At 41.7% G+C, this 22,095-nt stretch overlaps 2 protein-coding genes across 3 annotated transcripts in view; both read left to right on the forward strand.

The window, feature by feature from the left end:
* The first annotated feature begins 4,928 nt into the window (after positions 1-4,928).
* Positions 4,929-16,734, forward strand: SLC25A30 (solute carrier family 25 member 30). Of its 2 annotated transcripts, XM_041407403.1 has the most exons (11): positions 4,929-5,029; positions 5,606-5,695; positions 7,615-7,693; positions 9,237-9,384; positions 10,002-10,096; positions 10,371-10,456; positions 11,657-11,752; positions 12,634-12,758; positions 13,260-13,398; positions 14,233-14,313; positions 15,106-16,734. In XM_041407403.1, the coding sequence occupies exons 2-11, from the start codon at positions 5,675-5,677 to the stop codon at positions 15,145-15,147; spliced, it is 912 nt and encodes a 303-aa protein (XP_041263337.1). In that variant the 5' UTR covers positions 4,929-5,029; positions 5,606-5,674; the 3' UTR covers positions 15,148-16,734. The 2 variants fall into 2 exon arrangements, with proteins under 2 accessions (XP_041263337.1, XP_041263338.1); XM_041407404.1 differs by lacking the exon at positions 5,606-5,695 and having other exon boundaries at positions 4,981-5,029.
* Positions 16,735-17,593: 859 nt separating this feature from the next.
* Positions 17,594-22,095, forward strand: part of COG3 (component of oligomeric golgi complex 3) — a 30,626-nt gene continuing 26,124 nt past the window's right edge. The window contains exons 1-5 of the mRNA XM_041407262.1: positions 17,594-18,055; positions 18,184-18,234; positions 19,522-19,668; positions 20,187-20,248; positions 21,915-22,080. Coding sequence (XP_041263196.1) covers positions 17,594-18,055; positions 18,184-18,234; positions 19,522-19,668; positions 20,187-20,248; positions 21,915-22,080 — 888 coding nt within the window. The remainder of the gene's footprint in view (positions 18,056-18,183; positions 18,235-19,521; positions 19,669-20,186; positions 20,249-21,914; positions 22,081-22,095) is intronic.

Consider the following 22,095-nt stretch of genomic DNA (forward strand, 5'->3'; position numbering starts at 1 on the left):
CCGTTTCATGGAAACCCAGGATGTCTATCACTGTCATCTGTGCTTCTTCAGCCTCTGGAAGACAATTGTTCTCCCACTCTGCCAGACTTTGTTACTAGGAGCAGTGGAGATGTGAGGTCCTACCCATGACTGCTGCTTTGCTGCATCAGCAAGGAATCCCACTGCACATTAAAGGTCCCGAGTGACTTGTTCAGGATGTGGTTGTTGTGACAACTACCACAAGGACAAAATTCTACAGCTGTTTTTCCCTGCTGTGCAGAATAACCTGTCTTGCTCAAGGTTAACAGCAATCAGCTCATCTCAGCCAAACACTGTGTTAGTTCTGGTGTTGTCATCCTGTGGATCAGCAGGCCTGCAAAGCAGGAGAGTACTTCAGAAAGCATCCTGCCTTTTCAGAACATTTTATTTAAAAAAAAATGTTATCTAATGCTTCATTTGATTAAATTTTATAAAGTACACTTTTAAATTTAAAAGGAAGGAAATGGTATTCAGATGCTGATAGCGAAAGCTAGGTTACCCAAAGCCAGACTGGAGTAACCAGAAGAAAAGCTGTATTATTTGGGTAATGATTTAATGCAAAGCATTTTGTAAACACTAGAGGAAAACCACCAAAACTTGAGAATCTGGAAAGAGAATAGTGAGGCTCTTTTAAGAAGTAATAGCACTGAAAGCTTGAAATTTTGCTACGTAGGCAGTTCTGTATTCTGATCAACCTAGATCCTGCATTGTGAATGACATGGCTTGGGGTCACCTGTGACTACATCTCCCTGACCATTGTCTTGTTTGAGTCACGTTTCTTTTACTGTAGAACTACTTCAACTGCAACTCTGCTTTCACAGGATAGTCTAGTGCAAATATGTAACTCCCCCAGCTGACACTTCCACAAATATATGCTTCCCCCAACAGATGCTCCCTACTGTCCCTGGATATTGAGTACTGCCAGCAAGGGGTGTACTGAAAGTGGCAGAAAACATCCCATGCGTGAGATGTTATTTGGTGTCAAGTCAACCTCTCTGTCATTCATTCAACATTGAATCATCTCCTTTGTGGGAAAGGTTAGGCTGTATCTTACACCGTATTCTGTCTGGTTTTTAGTAGGACATAGAAAAATATTTGCTCTTCTTTGTGTTGCATCTACCAGCATTTAAATTGGCATTGTTTCTTCCAGTTGCTACTTGTTTAGTGCAGTGCAATGTTGGGACAAAAGCCTCTGTGAAGCAACTGTGACTGATCTTTATTTAGCAAGGACCTGGAGGATCACCCTTTGAGGTTGGAAAGTATTTTGTAGTACTGAAAAGCCTCCTATAGTGCCTTCCTATCTGAGCAACTTCAGCAGCTTTTCATTTGCTCATTCAAATAACATCAAGCCCAACACTGTCACGTACATACAAGTAATTACCTCTGTATGGAGTCTCAGAAAAGAAGACAAATCAATTTCCCAGGAGCTGCTGCAAGATTGCAACACTTTCAGAAAATTTTGTTTGGTTTACACGTTTACATTTACTAGAACTGCTTTGCTGGGACCTTATGCTTTGCAACTCTCATCCACTCAAAGCCTGGAATTGCCCTCTGTTCCTTCACCCTTTACCCATTAAAAACAAATAACATGACCCTTTTATATCCACAAAACAATGACACAGTAAAGACCTTTGGCTCCTGCCAATGCCAGAGTCCAAATCTGACTACAAAAAAATATTTATTAAAAAATTACTACAAAATAGCATTTACTGTTACTCCTGATCTCATTTTCCTTTCTCCTTGGTCTCTGCACAGTAGATTATGTTACTAAGTTAGAAACTTCAGTTGTCTTGTCATTGTACATAACATATGCTAGCAGCTGGAGGAGGAAATTTCATTGAATAATTACAGAAAAAAAGGGCTGGAGTGATCCTTGAGAGTCCATCCCAATGCTTGGTCTGGGTAACCCAGATTGTAATTATGTCTCAAAAACAGCTGCCTAACAGTTTTTAAAAGTTGGTGATGATGAAGGTACTGCAAACTCCATAGTCATTTTCATCTAGCACTGTCCACACCATTAGAAAGTCTGTTGTATGTCTAATATAAGAGGTGGAGAACAGATAATTAAATTCCTCTTTATGGATAACTTTCAGTCTTGAAGATTATGTTATACTAATCTTTTTTTAAGACTGTTTCTTTCAATTTTTCCTTACAGATTGTGTTTTGTATTCCTAGCCTTATTTTCCTAGCTCTTCAGTACAGCCCTCCTGAAATGTACCACACATAACTGGATGTGGTGCTTCAGGCTGAGGCTTTGCCCCTGGCAAACACAAAGGAAGTACTACTTATGTCTTACAGTTTTACACTTGCCAATAGCACACTGAGTGTCTACTTTCCTAGCAAAGTCATCTGCTGTATGATTGAGGGTCAGATTGAATGCTCCTCAGAGGGAAAGTGCAAACAATTGAAGGTGAGGAGGCTGTGCCAGGGTAGGGAGCTCTTGACTCCAATGTCCTAGGCTTGCTTTCATCACTCAGCCAATGGAACATGAAAAATGCAAATCAATTATGTAACTAATAATTGTGGAAGTTGCCAAGGGAAAAAGCTAACCCTCCAGTGGTTACAGCTAGCAACAAAATGACAAGGCAGTTTGAACAATACCTGTAGCCAGCTGTGTCTCTCCACTAACTATTCATTTAAGCAGTAGGAGACTTGGCAGACCTGTCTTCACCACTACAGAGACCAGAAGTGAAATGATTTTCCATTTTAAGCAGCAGTGCAAATAGCAAAACAGGAATAAATGCAAAAAGAGCAGAGCTCCCCAGTAAAATGGTTTGAGGGCTGTCTTCTTTTCTTTAAAAAAAAAAAAATCCAAAAAAAGTGTGAGGAAATTTAGGAGCAATAAGCTTAGGGGGTCTGGGAATTAATTAATTAAACTCTAGCCCTGCACAGCCCCTTGGAAATGAACTGGTGCTTGGATAAAACTGTTGTAAGACTGTGTAATCAGTAGCACATGTGGAAAGATGCTGAGCACCTCAGTCAGTGATGGTATGACGCAGATGCCAGCTTCAAGGCAGCTTGCCAAAAGTACTGTTGACAAAAGCATTACGTACCTCATACGTAGTATGAATTGGGCTGAGAATACAACAGAAGATGTTATTCAGAGAACTCATGCAAAGTCACCAGTAGTAACAAAAGCTAGCCTGAATTCTTCTATATTCAGAAGTACACAGTTGGGAACTAGCATCTGGGTTATTAAGAAACTAAGAAATGTGATTGGGTGCAAGATATAACATGTGAGCAGGAACTGATTTTCATCAGAGGTAATAAAACCCATCTGCCTACAGAAGGAGCTGCCCAACTCAAGATCAGAGTGGAGCTAAAGTTCTTCTTAAAAGGAGGCAGAAACTTGAGAAGTCAGAAAACTGAAGCGGCTGCACCGAAGTGCAAAATCACTGGTTAGAATCAGTCCAAATGATCTCTGTGCAAAAAGAAATAAAGAAACCATTCAAAGTTTATCTGAACTAAGATCATGCTTATATCTACTTGCTGTAGATACAAAACCTGTAAAGTACTAGCCAGGTACTAAGAGTTTCAGAAGGGCGTTAGAAAGTGAATACTATTTCTGAGGTGGGACTTTGTAGCTAGGTTCTATGAAGCCTACCTGCAAAGATGACTTTGCAACACTGTGATTAGAGCACCAGCTTTGTAGGCTACCCATCCTTTAACAACTGAAATGTAACATTTGTGGGAAGCCTGTAATACACTCAGATTGCTTTAGAGAACTATTTTCATTGTATGAATTACTTGCGGCATACCAGAACCCAAATTTTGGATTCCTTATGCTTTATCGAGGATTGCATGCAAAGCAACATCCAGCTTCTTAATTAGGGCTGAGCGGGTGTCACCCCCTTTCTCCACCAGCCAGTAAGCTTAAATAAAGGTTCTCAGCCTCCAGCCTTGCCCTGAGATTGGCGTGGGGAGCAATCCCGCAGGGATTTTGCCCTTTCCGGGGCAAGGCATGCCATCCGCCTGCGAGGCAGCCGACTGACAGCGGCAGCAGGGCTGCACCGCGGGGGTAGGTCCCTACAAGCACTCCTGGCAGCTCTTCAGTCAGAAACAGAAAGCACCGAGTTGCCAGAACACTCTGCCTTTAGGGGCAGCAAAAGAGCCGATTCCAACTATTTCACAGGAAGCCCTGGGCTCCGGACCAGACTACTTCTGGTTCTCATCCAGTCTCCACGCACTGGTCACTGCCACCCGTACAGGGGCTGAGAGAGACCTGCCCTTTTGGATAGCCCCCTTCCTTCTGGTCACTGGATGTGTGTTAACAAAGCGATGTAAAGCATATATACTGAATCCACAACTTCTGCCCTGGGAATGCAAAGAAACATAGATAGAATGGCACAGAACTGTGTAATACTACTATGACTGCTGAGTCAGCCGTGTAACTGTTCTGCCAAAAATATTGAAGAGGGTATTTTAAAGAGCAAAGTAGCTATTTAAGTCCACCCTGTCCCTTTCTGTTCTTCCACAGAGCAGGTAGATAAATGTTCCTGTGCCGCCTCAGGAAAGCTCATCCCGGGTACTGTTGCGGCGTCGCTGCCGTCCATAGGATCGTAAACCAAGGGGCAAAATCAGTGTCCTTATAGATAATAGTGAGGAAAAACTCTAAGGGGCGAGTGACCTGCTCGTTAACGGGGGAGAGCTGAAACACCCGACACAGGCGCTCCATTCTCCGGGGGCAGGAATGCTAATGGAAAATGCTGGCCTGCCCCGCCAGCCCAGCAGCCCTCCAAGGCCAGCGCGGGGGGAGACCTCTGACTGCAAGGTCAGCGTGGTTAATCTTTTCCCCAGATAATTACAGCCGGCTCGGCGCCCCCTTCAAACCGACTGCGGCTTTGCATCCTCCCCTTCCACACCCCGCTCCTGGCTCGGCCCCTCGGGCCAGCCCGCCCCGGGGCGGAGCCCCGCGTTCCCCAAAAGCCGCCGCGGCGGCGGGGAGCAGCGCTGGGATTTGGGAGCGGCGGGGTCGGCACGGCAGGACGCGGGGCTCGGGCAGGGCTCGGCGGTGAGTGGGGAGGTAGCGGCTGCTGCCGCCCTCAGGTCTTGGAGGGTGGGAGACCAGTTGTCGTGTGTCGTAGTAGTAGTTGTTGCCGCCCTAGACCCGAATACGCTTTAAATAGTTAAAACTGCTATAATCTCGAGTGTTCTGTGTGCTTAATACTCTAGCGATGTTTTAAACCAATATGTAATTCCATGTGGGACTTTTCAAACCTGTTTCCCGTCGGGGAAATATCGAGTTATTTAAGTGATACGTTCTTTCATGGAACCCGGGCTTTTGGGTTTAGTCCAGTCATGCTGTGGTTAAAAGAAAGAAGCCTCTCTTCTTTCAGCGCAGAAAGTGCGTGAATGAATCTCTGTATTAATTCAACCCAATGTCCTTTAGGGTCGGGTATCCCCTCTGTCATCGTTGATGTTCAGGGTATGGCAATGTGTATTTTGTAGAAGCAGTATCTTTCTCGTAAAAGTGGAGACCTTAATGTTTTCTATAATGATGGCTGGATTATCTTTTTAAGTAGTTTACCACTCACTCAGCTGATACAGAATTGTTCTGAGGAGACACTTACTATTTTTATTGATATAGGGAAGAAGTTCTGACTAAGAAGCAAACCAAGAATTTGGAATATAAGCGGGAAATGAGACACCTGAGGTCATGGGGCGAAATTACTGGATGGTGTGTCTTTTTGATTTTTTTTTTTTTTCCTGACAAAAACTCTACCTCTTTGCTTTATCTTTTTCTTCTTCTTCATACTTCTTCCTAAAGTATGGAAATCTTGAAGAAGGGGGCTGGAGATTAGAAACTGAAAGATTCATATGGCTAGTTCAGCATACTGGCAGGAGATGAGACTTGAAAGCCTTTCAGATGTGCAGATCTTGATCTTCACCTTGGGATCTGTCAAAGGAAGAGTGTGCTCTGACATTTTTACATTAGAGTATCCTATTTATATATTAAAGCTTCAACTAGTATTTGTAAATCTGTGTACAAATTGAAAACTTTATTTGACGGTGCTCAGAATTGCATAGAAAAAGTGAGTAGCCTTCATTGCCTAAGTAGAGTGAAATATGAAATGAACAGAAAAAGGATCTATTTTTGTTTTATTAGTGTAGTATTTGTGACAGATGAAAACTTGTTTTAGTATGTTTGGGGGGCTTAACTGTCAGTTTTGATGAGTTTCTCAGGAGTAATGATCAGGTGTTTAGCAGATAGTGGGCAAACTGAGCTTGGCCTTGTCTCTGCTAATTAAATGATCTGCCATGAATCATGGCAGAACAGGATTATGAGGAACTTGGAGCTGGAACTGGCCTCCCTCTGATGAAGTGTCACATCCATGTGGCTCTCCCTTCTTCGTATTGAAATGCTGGCATTGTCTAAGCCTGTGTGCCCAGACCTCTGTACTACACTGTTTCTGGCACTGTAGTGGGGTGACCTTAGTTGCCTTGTCTTTTTTTTTTTTTTTAATGGTGTTCTTTGCAGCAGTCTAAAGAATAAGGATTTCTGTGCATGTAGGTGTTGAGTATGTGAAATAGTGTGATTTTTAGCTTCTTTCCCCAGTGTGTCAGAAGACCCAGGTAACTCAATCATAAACTAAAGATGATTAAAGGAAAACTAGAGCTGCAGAAACTGTTCAGGCCTGCTGAGTGTCTGCAGCTCTGAAAATTCATTTAGGTCCTGGGTTATTGACATTTCTGGAGGAAGTGACTAAAGAAGGTTCAGCTGTAGAAAAGGCAGGGCTAAGTAATGGGTATATTTGTGATATTTTCCAGTTAGGCACTACAGGTGATAAAGCAGGGAAGAATAACAGGGAGTGTAAGTGCCAAGGGAAGTATTTTCAAGTACAGTTTCTCCCTAAAATTAATTGCCAAAAATAACTGTAGAATGCAGTGTTTAGGGGGATATTTTGAGGAAGGGGATAAATAAGATGTTGAGAGACATACTTGCTTTTGGGAAGGGCAATCTTGTATTGGCTGGACTAGTTTGGTTTTGAAGTTCTTATCTCTTATATAATTGGATTAGTTTAACATCTTGCAAAGCATATACCAGAGTTAATTATGAAATTACTTTGTCAAATTCACTAATTACAATTTTCATGTAACATTCACAAGAATGAATATTGTGAATACTGGCAGCAGAAATAGGTCTGAATTGAAGCAAAATGGTGTATGCACCCTTATTGTCTAAGTGTACCAGCTTAGGTCATGCTAAATAATGTTGATACCTGAAAAAAAGGGAAGTTCTGTAATGACTGCAGGATGTAGTCAGCTTAGTAAAAATCCTTGGAGACTATTCACCGCAGTGTTCCTTAACATTATGCCTGGGAGATAGCCTGCTTTAACCTTTAATGGTGAGGAGAGTGGTGGCCCCAAAAAAATAACAGACACTGATTTGAACCCTGATGCTTTTCTGTGATATTCCTCTCTTTCTTCTGTTTGTCAAATGTATTAAATGTGGTTTTTCACTCTTTTTTTTTTTTGCTCTTTACTCATGTTTGAAAGGCCCGTTTTAAATGGATGAGGCATGAAGTTTTTGCTAAGTATTAGCATGTATATTTATGACATGTACTTACAGTAGTGTTAAATATTCCTCTTTCACAGAAAGAGGAACCAATAATGCCAGCACTGAACTGGAAGCCCTTTATCTATGGAGGTTTAGCATCAATCACTGCAGAATGTGGTAAGTGTTTGCTTTAACTGTTGGCATGATTTTCTTTACTTGGACAGTCTCTATGTAAAACAAGTTTGGTTCCGTGCTGCCAGTGACACAGTGGTATGTGGTGGTCTGCAGCATAGGGTTGTTTTGCTTAATGCTGACTGAAGAGTTGCTCTTATCTCTGTTGCAATGTCAGAACACTTGTGTCTGTAAACTCTCAGCCCTGGTGAGTCTTGTTTTCTACACATATTTTGCCTTATATTGTTTTATTATTTGGTGTTTGTTTGATCTGTTCCTAGACAGTGGTCATAAGTAGATATAGCTTCTGCTTTGCTGCTGTAGATCGGTTATGCTCTTAACTTGTAGATTTTTCTCTTAGCTTTACTGAATATCTGTGTTGCAGTTTAAATAATCTTTTCCTGAATGTAAGTGGTTGCTTAGATTTGAACACTTAAATTCAATAGTGAGCAACACAGAATAATTGCTGTAGTGAGACAGCGCATCTGATGTTTTAGGCCTCCTCTATAGTTAAACCTTAAATGTAGAGTTGTATTTGAAATGCATGTATATGAAAATAAAGGAAATTTGGACTGTCATTGTAGCAGGACATCGTTGGGCATGTGGTGGGCTTGCATGAAAGGTCTGTCTAGTAAAGTAGAGGCAGTATCAAATTACACTTAAAACTACTATTTTGTTTTCATAGAGTAGTTTGGGTTGGAAGGTCATCTGGTCCAACCCCCCTGCTTTGGGCAGGGACATCTTCAATTAGATCAGGTTGCTCAAAGCCTTGTCCAATTTGACTTCGAATGGTTCCAGCGATGGGAAGGGTTTCTACTTAGGAAATTTGTACAAATTGGAGTTTGAAACCTGTCATTATTTGACTTGACTGAATATGGCAAATAATACCAAAAGCTTTTAAGGAAGACATACAATTCATGAAAACTTTGCTTGTATGGTAAGACTTATTTCAACAGATGTAGTTAATCCTGGCTCCTGTTAGTACTTAGGTGAATATGGAATATTGAGGTGGTCCTGTTCCTGGATGGATGCAGTTTCTGAATCCTTTCATAAGGGAAGCGTGGAGAATAGGAATTGAACATAACATAGAAGTAGGTTACAAGAAAGCAGTAACAGAAATAGATACTGCTATTTCTTTTTCAGACAGTAGGCCAGAATCTGTATAGCGTGTTCCACAGAATTTATTTGCCTTCAGTGACATCCTTTTCAATGGTGTTGGTACAATACACATGCAAACTCAGTGCTTGATTGGGATTGCAATGTCCTGTTCAGCGTGGCTGCTTACAACCAGGCAGTGCTGTGTTGCCTGAAAATATAGTGAATGTGAACACAGGAGGTAGGCAGGGCCTCTGACAGACCTTTAGAAGAAGCAAGGTGATAGAATGTGAATCACTTTAAAAGAAAGTCTTGGTAAGAAAAGCTTCTTTCCCATGGGTGCATTTTCATATATTATGATATATAATAAATGTTGCTGTTTCTTGTATGATATTCTCTGTTGTCTTTGGTTAGGTAGGTACTTCATTAATTTTCTCACTCATTTTCCTTTAAGGTACTTTCCCCATTGATCTGACCAAAACGCGTCTCCAGGTTCAAGGTCAAGTTAATGATGCTAAATATAAAGAGATCCGCTACCGTGGAATGCTGCATGCACTGGTCAGAATATGCAGAGAAGAAGGGTTGAAAGCCTTATACTCTGGGTAAGGTTAACTGAGTTGCAGAAATGGCTTATGAACAGTCTATTGATAAAAGTATAAGCTGATTGTATGAGAATTTTTGGGCTTCAGGATTGCAAGGTATTTGGCTAGCCTTAATCTGGAAGTTGGAAGACCCAGCTTTGATATCTTCAGTGCTGCACACTGCCATAGCATTTCATTAAAAAAAAAAACCAAACAAACTCAAACAAAACCTACATGAAACAAAATACCTAAGCATAAGTTTATTCTCTACAGTGCTGCTATGGTTGTTTCATCCCTCCAGAATTAAAATTGGATTTTCCTTTGTCTATAAATGAGCATGCTTTTCTTCAAAACATGCAGGATGGTAGGGGAACTACATTTCAGACAAGACTGCCAGCTATTTTATAGATTACAAGTTGAAGCATGGTCTAATAGTAATTAACCTCTTTACAGTTCATTCATGTTCTTGCAGGCTGTATTTTAAAAAACCCCAAAACCTAAAAAGCTCCAAAGCTTGTTTTGTTTATAGTGATTAAATGAGCAAACCTTTCTTTGCTAGATATCTCTGCACTAGGAAGAATTTTCTGATACGTTTTTGAGACTTTGAGCATAAGCATTATTGTTCCTTGTTTTTACAGGATTGCACCTGCAATGCTACGACAAGCTTCATATGGAACTATAAAAATAGGCACTTACCAGAGCTTAAAAAGAATGTTTGTTGAGCATCCAGAAGGTGAGTGGTCATTTTCTATTTAACTGAGGACTGATGTGCTTGAAGCCAATTCCATTTAGTATCTTACTGTAGCATTTCAACAAGCCTACCAAGAAGACCTTCCTTACACCTAACAACAATTACAGCAAAGTTAGTCAGCAAGGGCAGCTCATCAGAGCAGGTTTTATGGCTTCTGTAACTGGCTCTCTCTGGTCAAATGAGGGGAGGTATCGTCCTGTCTTGATGCATCTTAAGTTTTGTAAATCTGCATCTAAAATCTTTGTTTGTGAAATAGATGAAACCCTCATGATGAATGTTCTGTGTGGCGTTCTTTCGGGAGTAATCTCGTCATCTATTGCCAACCCTACAGATGTCTTAAAGGTAATTATGTAGAGCTTGTCTTTTAGTTTTTGTTCTCTCCTGAAGTAAAAACAGTCTCCTGATGACTATAGGATTTGTTTTGTAACCCTATTTGTTCTCATCTCCTAACTTCTAAAGAATCAGTAACATCCCGAGTTCCTGGAACCTCCTTGGGGTCTATACTAATTGTTTGGAAATATACATGAGGAAGGTGAAGGCTGGGGAGGTAGTTATATCCACATGCTTTTGAGTGTGGGGGAGAAAAACTTTGATGCTGTGGTGTTTGTGTGGAAGCCACACTGCATATTTCATCTGTACTTCTTGGTAACACTGTTACACTTGGATGTTGCTGGAGCTCAAAATAGGTGAAGATCAGTTCAGAGGCAAGAGTTCCAGTGAATGCTACTTGTGCCGTATGATTCCTTAATGCTGTAGAGAGGCTTTGCAAACCTGTGTTCCAAGGAAATGGCATTCCAGCATCAGTCATTTAAAGTGAATTAGTGAAACAACCACCTCTTTAAGAATCTGTTAGCGCAATGGTAGTCAGTTACTTGAAAGGGTTGATGGGTTCATCTTATAAAAGTGGAGCTTGTGACTTACAAAGCTGCTCCTAATGAAAAGGAAGTCAAGAAAACTCTGTTTTTCTGAAACTATTAAAAGGTTAGTCCTTCATAGTGCTAGTGTGGTTATGTAGTAGCATTTCAAACATAAGCTTGTATTTCAAGTGTAGCTTCAATTAGTTACTTCCTAAAATTATATCCACTTACCAAGTCACTTGTTGACAACTTGTGTATGAAAGTTACCTTGACAGGTTCCTAAGGATGATTTTATAAATCTACAGGGTTGAAGACCATGGTACTCAGTAGCTGAAACATAAATCTGTTTAACCTTTCATTTCAACATGTTCCTGTGAGAACACTGTAAAGGATATCCTGCAGAACCCATCTGCCATTCTTATCTAAATGGAGCAGCGTACCCGTACAGAAATAGAAGTGACTCAATGCAGCTAAGAATTCTACCACATACTTCTTCAAAATTAGCAGCTGCATTTGGATAGTTAAGGCAAAGGATTGCACTATAGTTGTGATAATGTCAGCTCTTGCTTTTATACTTAAAGAGAAATTTACTTTACTACTTGCAGTTGTATCTTAATAGTTGAATCTAGTTTTATTATTTTTCTGTTGTATTTATTTTTTAATTGTATCTTCTAATGAATCTCAGATCAGAATGCAAGCTCAAGGTAGAACAATTCAAGGAGGAATGATGGGCAACTTCATAGAGATCTACCAAAAGGAAGGCACTAAAGGATTATGGAAGGCAAGGTTTTTTTTTTTTTAACTGTATCTTACACTTCAACTACACTTCCTTGTTCAACTGAATGTCATGTATTCCTACAGTGTTCTCAGCAGAAATGTGGAGGGTGTAATGTCTGTCATTTGCCATGACTGCTTCACTGCTGATGTCTCAGTGCTTTTTGGTGAAGGGCTACAGCCAGCCTTGTGTGCTGTAATTAGCTGCCACTTAGAGGGAGGACAAATGTAGGGTTCACTTAGGGTGACTGGCTCTAGGAACAGTTCAATAACCCTTTGCATGACAACTCTCAATCTGTATGCTCTGTCTGTTTTAAAAAACATATGCTAAAGAACATTTGGAAGTGAAGGAGCTGCTGAGCATCCATCACTTCTAGCTCAGGAACTCTCATATTCAGTCATACAGGTTGTCTCTTGGGCCAATTATAGTCAATGACTGCGTAACAACTGAAAAGCCAAAACAGACAATTGATTTGAAACAGCTGGAAAATAGGAATGTTTTTCTGTTAGCATGCTTTTCTCACAAAGTTTCTTGAGGATGAACAGAAAACTGGAGAGCCTTACCTTTGTCAGTTTCTCAGCTAGCAGGAAAAGAACACTGGTTTTGAGGTTTTAGCTGACTGTTGATGCAAGAATTGATGTTAAGCAGAGGTAGAAAATAACTTAAAGGATCTGAAGTTGCCATTCTGTGTGGAGAAGTGATTTATGTTATTTCAGATTTGTGGTTTTGGAGCACATACATCTAAGACTTGTACTAATTAGCCTTATTTGAATTTGCAATGTTCTTGACACATTTGTGGTGTTTTGCTTTGTATTATAAGAGCTTGGCATTTCTAACAGTGCACAAAGGTTGACTTTAAACTTCAACTATATAATTTCTTTTGCCAGGGAGTATCATTGACAGCACAGAGAGCTGCTATTGTTGTTGGAGTAGAGCTGCCAGTGTATGACCTTACCAAGAAGCACATAATTATGTCTGGACATATGGGAGATACAGTATATACTCACTTCCTGTAAGTTTGTGTAACTGGTTGTATAGCTCATGATTAATTAGTTCTTGCTACAGGGGAAAGGAGTATTTAGATTTTTTATCATCTGTCTAGATGTGTACATATACTTCTGATATGTTTACAATTTTCAGTCTAATGGCATCTCAAATGGTAACATGGAAGCTAATTTTATTTAGCATTTGCAAATTAGCTTTCTTTTGCAATGTGGAAATTTGTTTTGTGGGTGGTATGAATCATTCAACTCTGCAAACTGAGGTTAGAAGAAATTTACAGTCAAATATTATTCCCTGGGGCACAAACATCTTTCCAAGCATAATGTGTATAGCAAATTTTCAAAATTATGTTTTTATAGTAAATGAAAAGTAACTTTTCACATCCATTAGCCGATTTAATTTTTTTAGTAAAAGTATTAAACAGTCATTATTACTGTGTGTTTCGTGGGAAGATGAATTTCTTGTACATCTGTATGGTAGATCAGGTTTCATTAAACCCTTCTTTTACTAGATCCAGTTTTCTTTGTGGGTTAGCTGGAGCCCTTGCATCCAACCCAGTTGATGTTGTAAGAACACGCATGATGAATCAGAAAAGCCAAAACCATGGGGGACACTCAGCCTACAAAGGCACTTTGGATTGCTTGTTACAGGTAAGTAGTTCAGGTATCATCATAAACAGAAACTGCTGCCACCAAGCAATGGTTTTGCTGTGGAGCTCAAAATTGTTCTGTTTTCCCTAGTAAATTAGACATGCTTTTTGCCATAATGTTTATAAGGACTATGCTGTCATAATGCACTCAGGTGTGAAAAGTATCTACTGTCTTGACAGAAAGGCAGGAAAGAAGTTAGTGTCTGCTGCAGAACCTTACTTTCTTTGGGTGCTTGGATGAGGAGAGGAAGGCTCTCAGCAGCAATCTCTCTTGCTCAACTTTATACTGTGTCAGGCTGACAGGAAATTAAAATCTCATAGGTCAGTCCTTGAAGGACAAGATCTTCTGAAACGGATGGTTTTCTGTGTTGCTTACTGCATAATGGAAAGCCTAGTACAGCCAGAGGCAAGGTCAGCCTCTGATTTTGATTACTTTGGTTTCTGGAGTCTCTAACTTTGGTATGAGGTGGGACCATGATGGACTTGTACATGGAGAAGAATGGATAGTAAGCTGTTGCTGTCCAGTTGTTGACTGAACAGTCCAAGTCACGTTGTCCAGGGGAATTTGAGGTCCATAAAGCAAACTGAAATATTTCCAGGGGCTGCCAAATGTTAGCTACAGGTTTACATGCAGCAAATTTCAAGGGGCTGTCAAATGTCAACTGCAAGTTTACATCTAATGAAATGTATTTCTTTGTCCTGTCAAACAATAAATTAAGGTTACAGGAACTAAGCCACCCCCTTGTCTGGTACAGTCTTGTTAGATGAGATGCTGTCTGGATTTCTCACTAAAAAAGAATTACATAAGTGTGGTTTGTTTTTTTTTTTTTCCTAGACATGGAAGTATGAAGGCTTTTTTGCTCTGTATAAAGGCTTTTGGCCAAACTGGTTAAGACTTGGTCCTTGGAATATCATTGTATCCTTTCCATAGGTGTGCAAAATGACTAAGTTAGCCATACAACAGCAAGTATTGTTTTTTTTACAGAATTAGTCAGTGTGGGAAGTGTCATATCAGCACAGATATTCCCTTTTTTATGAATGGAAAATTGTGCAGTTTACAGGTTTTTTTTTAGCCAACTGCTTCCAGTCAGATTGAATTTGATTCACACACAGTCAACACTAAAATATGATCTTGCAAAATAATTTTCTGTTCTTCCAGTTTCATACCTGCCCATTTTCTTTGTTATAGCCTAGTTTTAATCACAGTTGACCAGGTGAATTAGGAATGGGGGCTATTTCCAGAACTGGGGAAACTGTTGGCAGTTACTGATGCAATCTTTTTGTTTATCTTAGTCTCACAATTTTGGCTTTGTTTCAGAAGCCAGCTGATCAGAGCCCTAGGAAGTGGGTTGGTAGAAATGTTTTTTTACAATAAACAAACCTTCTTTAGCCCATCAAAGCTAAGTGTTTAAAGACTCTTAAAGGCTTTTGCAGTATTTTTATGGCAGCTTTTGCAGGACTGCCTCCACAGTCCTGGGTTTAAGGTCCTGAGGAAGATGGATAGGAAAGTATTTTGTATCACCAGCCTTTAAGCAAGTTTCATTGTTCTGCCTAGTATTGTGTAAAAATGTGACCAACCTGCAGCATGGCAAAGGAAGGAACAAGGAGTGGAACACAGCTGCACACAGATGCAGCTAACCTTCAGTAGTGAAGTGACCAGTTTTAACTGCATGAACAGGAAACAATTTTCCTTAATCATCTGTGCCAGTTCTTTCTGACATATGAGCAGCTGAAGAAATTGGACGCCTGACATGCTGAGCTGTGTGCAGAGTTCTCTTAATGTACTGGCTGAGTTTAGAGCAATGTGCAAGTTGTCTTGAGTGCTTGCTCTTTATTGTCTGAGCTGCTGGCCAAAGGAAGAGATCACTGCAAGACTGAATGAGAAGAACCTGGAAGAGATCACTGCAAGACTGAATGAGAAGAACCTGGAAGGGATTTCAAAGCAAACTGGCTCCTGGAACCATGGTTTGTGCACGTGATTCAGTGGCTGATGGGCACTGTTTTTCAGACTGAACCAAACATCTTCTGTCAACTGTTTCAATGTTCTTGAATGTAAAGATCCACAATGCAACTTTGTGCATCTGAGTCTCGAAGCATAGTGTTTTAAAAGAGTCAAAGAAAAGGGTTTTTTTCTTCTGTAGTTCCATAAAGGAAGGAAAAGAAAAATATTTCTGTAAAGGAAAAAAGTATTTCTGTAAGGGAAGATAAGCAGAACTGAGGAGTTGGGCTTTTCCTGCTTTCATAGCTTAAAGCTTCCAGTTAACTGGAAGTGTCACAAGACATCTTTGCTAGCTTTCAGGTTGGCAAAATAACTACTGCAATATAAAATCTGTTTCTGGTTTTGAAGCTTTCCGGTGTTCTAAGTCCTGAGATGTCTGCATAATTTTCTGGGAATAATCCAGCTTCATTAGCAAGTGTGGTTGCTACAGTTGACAGTTTTACATAGCTTGAAGAAAGCTTTTTTTTCTTCCATGTATAATTCTTGATTTCAGTATAAGTGCTTCTTAAACATATTCATATGGAAATTGCTAGTAGGAATGAAGTTCAAACAAGTTCATGCCCATCTGCTGATCTTGCAGAGAAACTTTCCATGCCTCTTCCCATCCTTGGGAAGAACTACTGGTTACTGTCAGTTTTACAGAGCAGGTTTTTACTGAGCAGTCAGGCTCTGTCATGTGGGTGCCTATTTGACAAGAACCAACCCCTCCAAAAGTAAATCTGCTATGAAGACTGCTTTCCTCCTTTAAAAAGACCCCCAAGTCAGAACTAGTGGATGTTTTCATATACCAAAGATGCTCAAGTTGCTGTTGCAAGGAAACACTTGATGTAGAAATCAACCAAAGTTTCTACAAGCATTACCTTTAGGCTTAAAGGTATATCAAAACTTCAGGGCCATTAACTCAACAGTTACATCAAGCTTCTTAAGTGCTGTTGTTGAATTCCAGGAGAAAGGAGTGTGTGAGATGCAAATTGTAGGATGGATCTTCTGTGTTTACAGAGGGCAGCAAAGCAGGATCCATGGCTTTGGATTTTTGTGGCCTTGTGTTAATATTTTACACATTTTTCATAAGCATTCCACTTAAAGAAGTTTCATTGCGATATCAAAATTGCTGTAATCACTTAAAATTACTAATTTTGAATTCACAAATAGAATTTTTAAATGCACAAGGCACTTTCTTTCCTAAGGTAAAACTTTTTCTATATATAGGGGTATGCTGATGTGCAGTGTTTCCCCTTAAAACTGTTTCTGTGCTTTAATAAGAAGTGTAAATATTTTTGTATGCTGTGTAAGTAAAGTATATGTTTTTCAAGCCTATTAAAAGCTTTGAAATGTAAAGTGTGGTGACTTAGAACTGCTTTCAGTTTCGAAGTTTCAAATGCTTCAAGAAGTTTGCCAGTTTGGAGTCACAGTAACTGCACTGTACCAGTTAATCTGTGGGGAAGCTGCAGAGGTACAGCTGGACAAGATGGACTGGAATTGGCTGCTCAGTCCCAAAGGCAACAAAACAGTGAAATAGTAGTTGAGGATCTCAGCTGGAGCTATGAGCCAGGGGCTGTCCAGGTGGCTGAGAAGGCCAGTGGCATCCTGGCCTGGATCAGCAAGTGTGGCCAGCAGGACCAGGGCAGGATTGTCCCCTGTGCCTGGCACTGGTGAAGCTGTATTTCAAGTGCTCTGTCCCCTTCTGGGCCCCACAGTTCGGGAAGGACGTTGAGGTGCTGGAGTGTGTCTGGGAAAGGGCTGGGGCAGGGTCTGGAGCACAAGCCCTGAGAGGAGGGGCTGGGAGAGCTGGGGCTGTTCAAGCTGGTTTGGAAAAGGAGGCTCAGGAGGGACTTTACCACTCCTAAAACTGCCTGAAAGGAGGGTATGGCCGGGTGGGATTGGTCTCTTCCCCCTGGAAACCAGCGACAGGACAAGAGGCCAAAGCCTCAAGCTGCACCAGGGGAGGGTTAGATTGGACATCAGGGGCAGCTTCCTCTCAGAAAGAGTGGAGTCACCGTCGCTGGAGGTATTTAAGGAATGACTGGCCGTGGCACTCTGCCATGGTCTAGCTGACACGGTGCTGTTTGGTCACAGTTGTCCCGGGCGATCCCAGGTCTTTCCCAGGCCAGTCTGTGGTCCTGTGGATCCTCCCAGGCGCCAGGGAGCGCCATCCCGCCCGGCCGCCCCTCGTGACGCGCTTCTCTGCCCCGTGCCCATGACGCCGCTGCCACGCGACGCGGCGCGGCGCGCTCCGAGCCTCCCCCGGAAGCGCCGCCCCGCTCCCGGCGTTCCGCCGCGCTCCGGGCGCCGCTCCCGGCCCGTCCCGGCTCGGCCGCCCGTCCCGCGGGCGGGCGGCGGTGACGGCGCAGGGCGGCTGGGCCTGCGGGGCCGCGGCCGCTCCCGGGCTGAGGGGCTCCGCCGCCTTCGGCGCTCCGGGTCGTGCCCGCAGCCGCGTCCCCAAGCTGCCCCCTCCCCCGGGAGGGATCGAGCCTCTGGGAGCCCTCCCGAGCAGCCTCGTGCCGCCCGCCCGCCCTGTCTGGCAGGGTTTGTTAGGCAGCGGCGGGAGCTTTCCCTGGGAATCCACGGGCTTTCGCTGCCCGCCCTCGCTGCTGCCCTCAGTCCTCCAGCATTTGTCCTGCGGAAGTTGGGAGCTTCAGTCGTGGAGTTCATTCTCTTGGTCCTCTTAAATTGATCCTTATTAATGCATAGCTGCTGGCGCCAACGTTATTTCCTGGTATGAATTGCAGGCTGTGAACAAACTGAGGAAAGCCAGGAATAGGGATAAAAAGCTTCATAATTTGTCAGCACCATAGAGGACTTGGTCTCCCACGGTGTAAAATTCCAAACTCTGACAAGGTGATTATTTATGAACACTCCCTTGTCAGCAAAGGGAGGTGGAGCAGAATGCTTGTGTTCCTAAGTGCACTTTTCAGGAGGGGGTTTGTATTTAAACAAGATCGTAGTGTAAGATATGGTGCCATAAAGTCAACAAAGCTTGCTCTCAGCAAGTGTCTGAAAGCTCAGAACTGCAAAAGAGAGAGTGTAAAGCAATTCCTTCCTCAAATACACCTGTTTCATTTAATCCTTCCTGGTTTCTTTTTTTTTTTTTTTTTTTTTTTTTTTTTCGTGTAAGCAGAATGCAAAAAGTAAATATTGGCAGGCATCCAAAGTGATTGTTGAAGGATGTCCTGCTATCAGAGGATGTTCTTATTTGCAACAAGGCAGATACTGTATTTGCCAGTGAGGACAGCAGCAAAGCAAGACATTGAGTTCTTCAGAGAGCTGGGACAGTGTTGTCTCAGCTGTCCGAAACAGCGGGCTCTGGTGGATTCACCTTTCCCTCTGTATTAGACACCAGAGGAACCCTGGCTCCCCTGCCGGGGTCAGCCCTGTTTTGGGGGCCAGGCTGGAGAGGTGTGTGGAAGCTGGACAATGTATGGCAATCTGGTTTTTCTCAAATAGTTGAAATATTGATGGCTCTATTTTTGTTGGACTAATACTACCAGGCAGGGAATATTTTACTAAGCAAGTTGTTTTCTAGAGAGATACCAATTTGTAGTTAAGCAGTGTTTTCTGGTTTTACCCTACTGATGTTCTCAGAAAACATACAATTCATTGTCATGTAATTGAAGAGGGTATTATATTAGTTAAGTGTATATAATAGTATTTTTCTTCTTGAATTAATTTATTCCATATAGGCTATTAATAGTATCTGGTCATACTTAAATACAATTTATCTCAAGTTAAATTTTCCATGTTTTTCTTGCTTAAACAAAATAATTGTGGCCAAAAAAGGGTTCCTGTTCAGCAGATCTATTTGTCTTCTGAATAAATTATGGCAGCAGTCTTGAATTTTCCTTGAATGTCTGGCAAAAAAACCTGACAGTTCCTGTGTGGTGTTTCTAAATGTATGGATGTTGTTGGTGTAATGGTTGGACTCAGTGATCTCAGAGGTTTTTTCTAATCTTAATGATTCTGTGATTATCATATTGATAGGTAAAATGTCTGTTGCATTTTTTTCTTTGAAAGTAGAAGCCTGTAGTTTTCTCATCTTACTGCTTTGGATTGCTTTATAGTTGAGCTGCATTGTGAAGGGATTCTCAGTGAGTTACCTGACCAAAGTTTGTGGTGTTTTGTGAGCAGCTGCCCATTGAGGACTTGTGCAGCCTGACGTCGCAGTCGCTGCCTGTTCTGCTGCCAGCTGCGGTGCCAGAATCCACTGAGGATGTCCTTTTGAAGGGATTTGCAACACTAGGGATGGAGGATGAAAGAATTGAAACAGCACAGCAGGTAAGTGAATGACCTCCAAGATGCAGTAATCTTCAGAGAATGCTGTTAGTTTCTGTGTCTCACCTAGCTTTTGGCGGGTTTGCTAAACCTTTTGGCCTGTTTTCAAGATGCATAAGGGGGAACTTGGGGGGAAAACAACACTGAAGTCTTAGCTCTGAAGTGACAGGTACTTTTTGCATTTGGAGTGGAGTTTAATGTGAGGATAAGGCACCCCTTCAGTAAAGTGGTGTTGCTCTTGAAGTAGAAGAACACCCACTATCTAATGTGATACCTTTGTTCTCGTGCAAATAAAGCCAGTTGAAAGCCAGTCTTTACCATTTTAACTCAGTGAAGGAATGGAGTATTTCAGTTGGAAGGGACCCACAGTGAGGAATTAGTTTCCTAGATTAATAACTGAATTCTGAAACAGCTCTGTTTTTAACAAAAGCTCATCTTCATTTCATAGATCATAGATTTGATTTTTTTTTAATTGATTGCATGTGATGTCTATATTGTTCACACCATAAAATCTCTTCTAGTTCTTCTCCTGGTTTGCTCAGGTGCAAACACAGATGGATCAAGATGAAGGTTCCAAGTATAGGTACGTGCTCTTCCTCAGTTCTTTTCACTATAAGCAGTTCCACCCTTGAAGGACTTCATCTTGTCCATTAATGTTACCACGTGTTCACATTCAGCTGGTGGGGAGTGGGGGAATGTGTTGCAGCAGCTGAGGCTTTCCAAGGCTGTGTGCCTGACTCCCAGAGGCCATTGCTCAGGTGGCAGAGCAGTTAAAGAAGATGCAGATTTCCTTCTGAACTGCCCACTGTATTTAGACAGATGGAAATTAGTTTTGGCTTACAGACAGGGCTGTAGACAAAAGCATTCTAAGAGCTTTCCTATATTTTTCAATTGCTTCTGCTATTGGAATGGCATCCTCTGAGGGTGAGACTGTGTAAGCAGATGTGGCTGGTGGTCATTTCTGTTCTCACCATTTGGCTCAGACTGTGACTGTGGTTGTCATTCTGTATCTGCATTCCCTGCATTCCTTGACACTTTGCTCAACTCCAGTTTTGAGCCTTGCCATTTCATCTGTTTTTGTGGAACTGACTTTCCCATCAGGCTCAGAAGAACCCCTTCCCACTGACTTCAACAATTACTCCTTGGGAATCTGAAGTGCAGCTGAATGACTTAGCTAGATCTGCTCGTGGCCTTTTACAGAAACTGGCTTCTGTTTTGAGACTTCACAAACTTGCCCTTGGCCACAAGGAGATGCTGCTGTATTCCCTCTTCTGTTTTTCCTCTGCTTTTCTTTGGGCTGTTTCTTTCTCTTTTGCTCTGACATTTGAGGACGTGACTTTTCTTAAAAGCAGAGGGTGAAGCATAAACTGATCCTGTGATCTGATCATTAAGAACCTAAAAGGAGTAGCAGCCTTGCACTTTGTCAGTTGACATGTTTGCAGTGGTGCACACAGGTGCTCATGTGTGCCATGGATGCACAGTGGTTTGCAGAATGAGCAGTATGCTACTGTCTGCAGGAGGCCAAAGGTGCAGAAGGAAAATGAATAATTTCTTTGCCTGATGTGCATGAATATAGGGAATTGCATTACTTGCATCTTTGTACATGGTAAAGTAGAACTCTGAAGTTTTAGCTGACATCCAAGAGTAATTGATTTTTAATATGCTTTAGATAAGCTGAATGCGTGACATAACATTTAGTTATCAGGTAGAGTTTTTATCTGCATTGAGCCTTGGATGAATCTGGTGACATTAGACACCGGATCTATTTCATCTAAGCCTCTTTCAATCCTCACAGTAAGTTTTAAATCCTCTAGATAATTTCAGCTACTTCAGGAGAGAAAAAGTAATTTCTAAATGGAAAGTGACAATGATGTAGAAGAGACCCAAATTAACACCGCTGTTGGGAGCAAGGCAGGTTGAATTTGGCTGCTTGCAGAAGTCAGTGTGTTTGTGCTGCCCATTTAGACTGTATTCACACCCTCCAGACCAGCTGTGTGGTGCAAGCTGCTCCTTTCCAGGCAGGCTTGCTGTAAGGAATGTCAGGGAAATGGAGTGGGTATTCCAGACCCTTCAGCTCTGTTATTTCTAAGATGATGAAACATCTGCTTATTGTGCACTCTTGCTTGATGCAAGTGATCTCCTGTTCCTAGAAGGAGAAAAGTGGTGGCGGTGTCCCTGCAGGCAGCTGGATTTGCAAATACAGAAAGGGAAATTTTACTTCTGTTATCTGTTGATTCTCTTTTTTCTAGACAGATGAGGGATTACTTGTCTGGCTTTCAGGAGCAGTGTGATGCTATCTTGAATGATGTGAATAGTGCCCTTCAGCACCTGGAGTCACTGCAAAAACAGTATCTTTTTGTGTCCACAAAGACAGGAACACTGCATGAAGCCTGTGAACAGCTTTTGAAAGAGCAGGTAATCTTTGATGGA

The sequence above is a fragment of the Onychostruthus taczanowskii genome, unplaced genomic scaffold, assembly GCF_017590055.1.
Source record: "Onychostruthus taczanowskii isolate IOZ18803 unplaced genomic scaffold, ASM1759005v1 scaffold26, whole genome shotgun sequence".
In the NCBI taxonomy this organism is placed as follows: Eukaryota; Metazoa; Chordata; class Aves; order Passeriformes; family Passeridae; genus Onychostruthus; species Onychostruthus taczanowskii.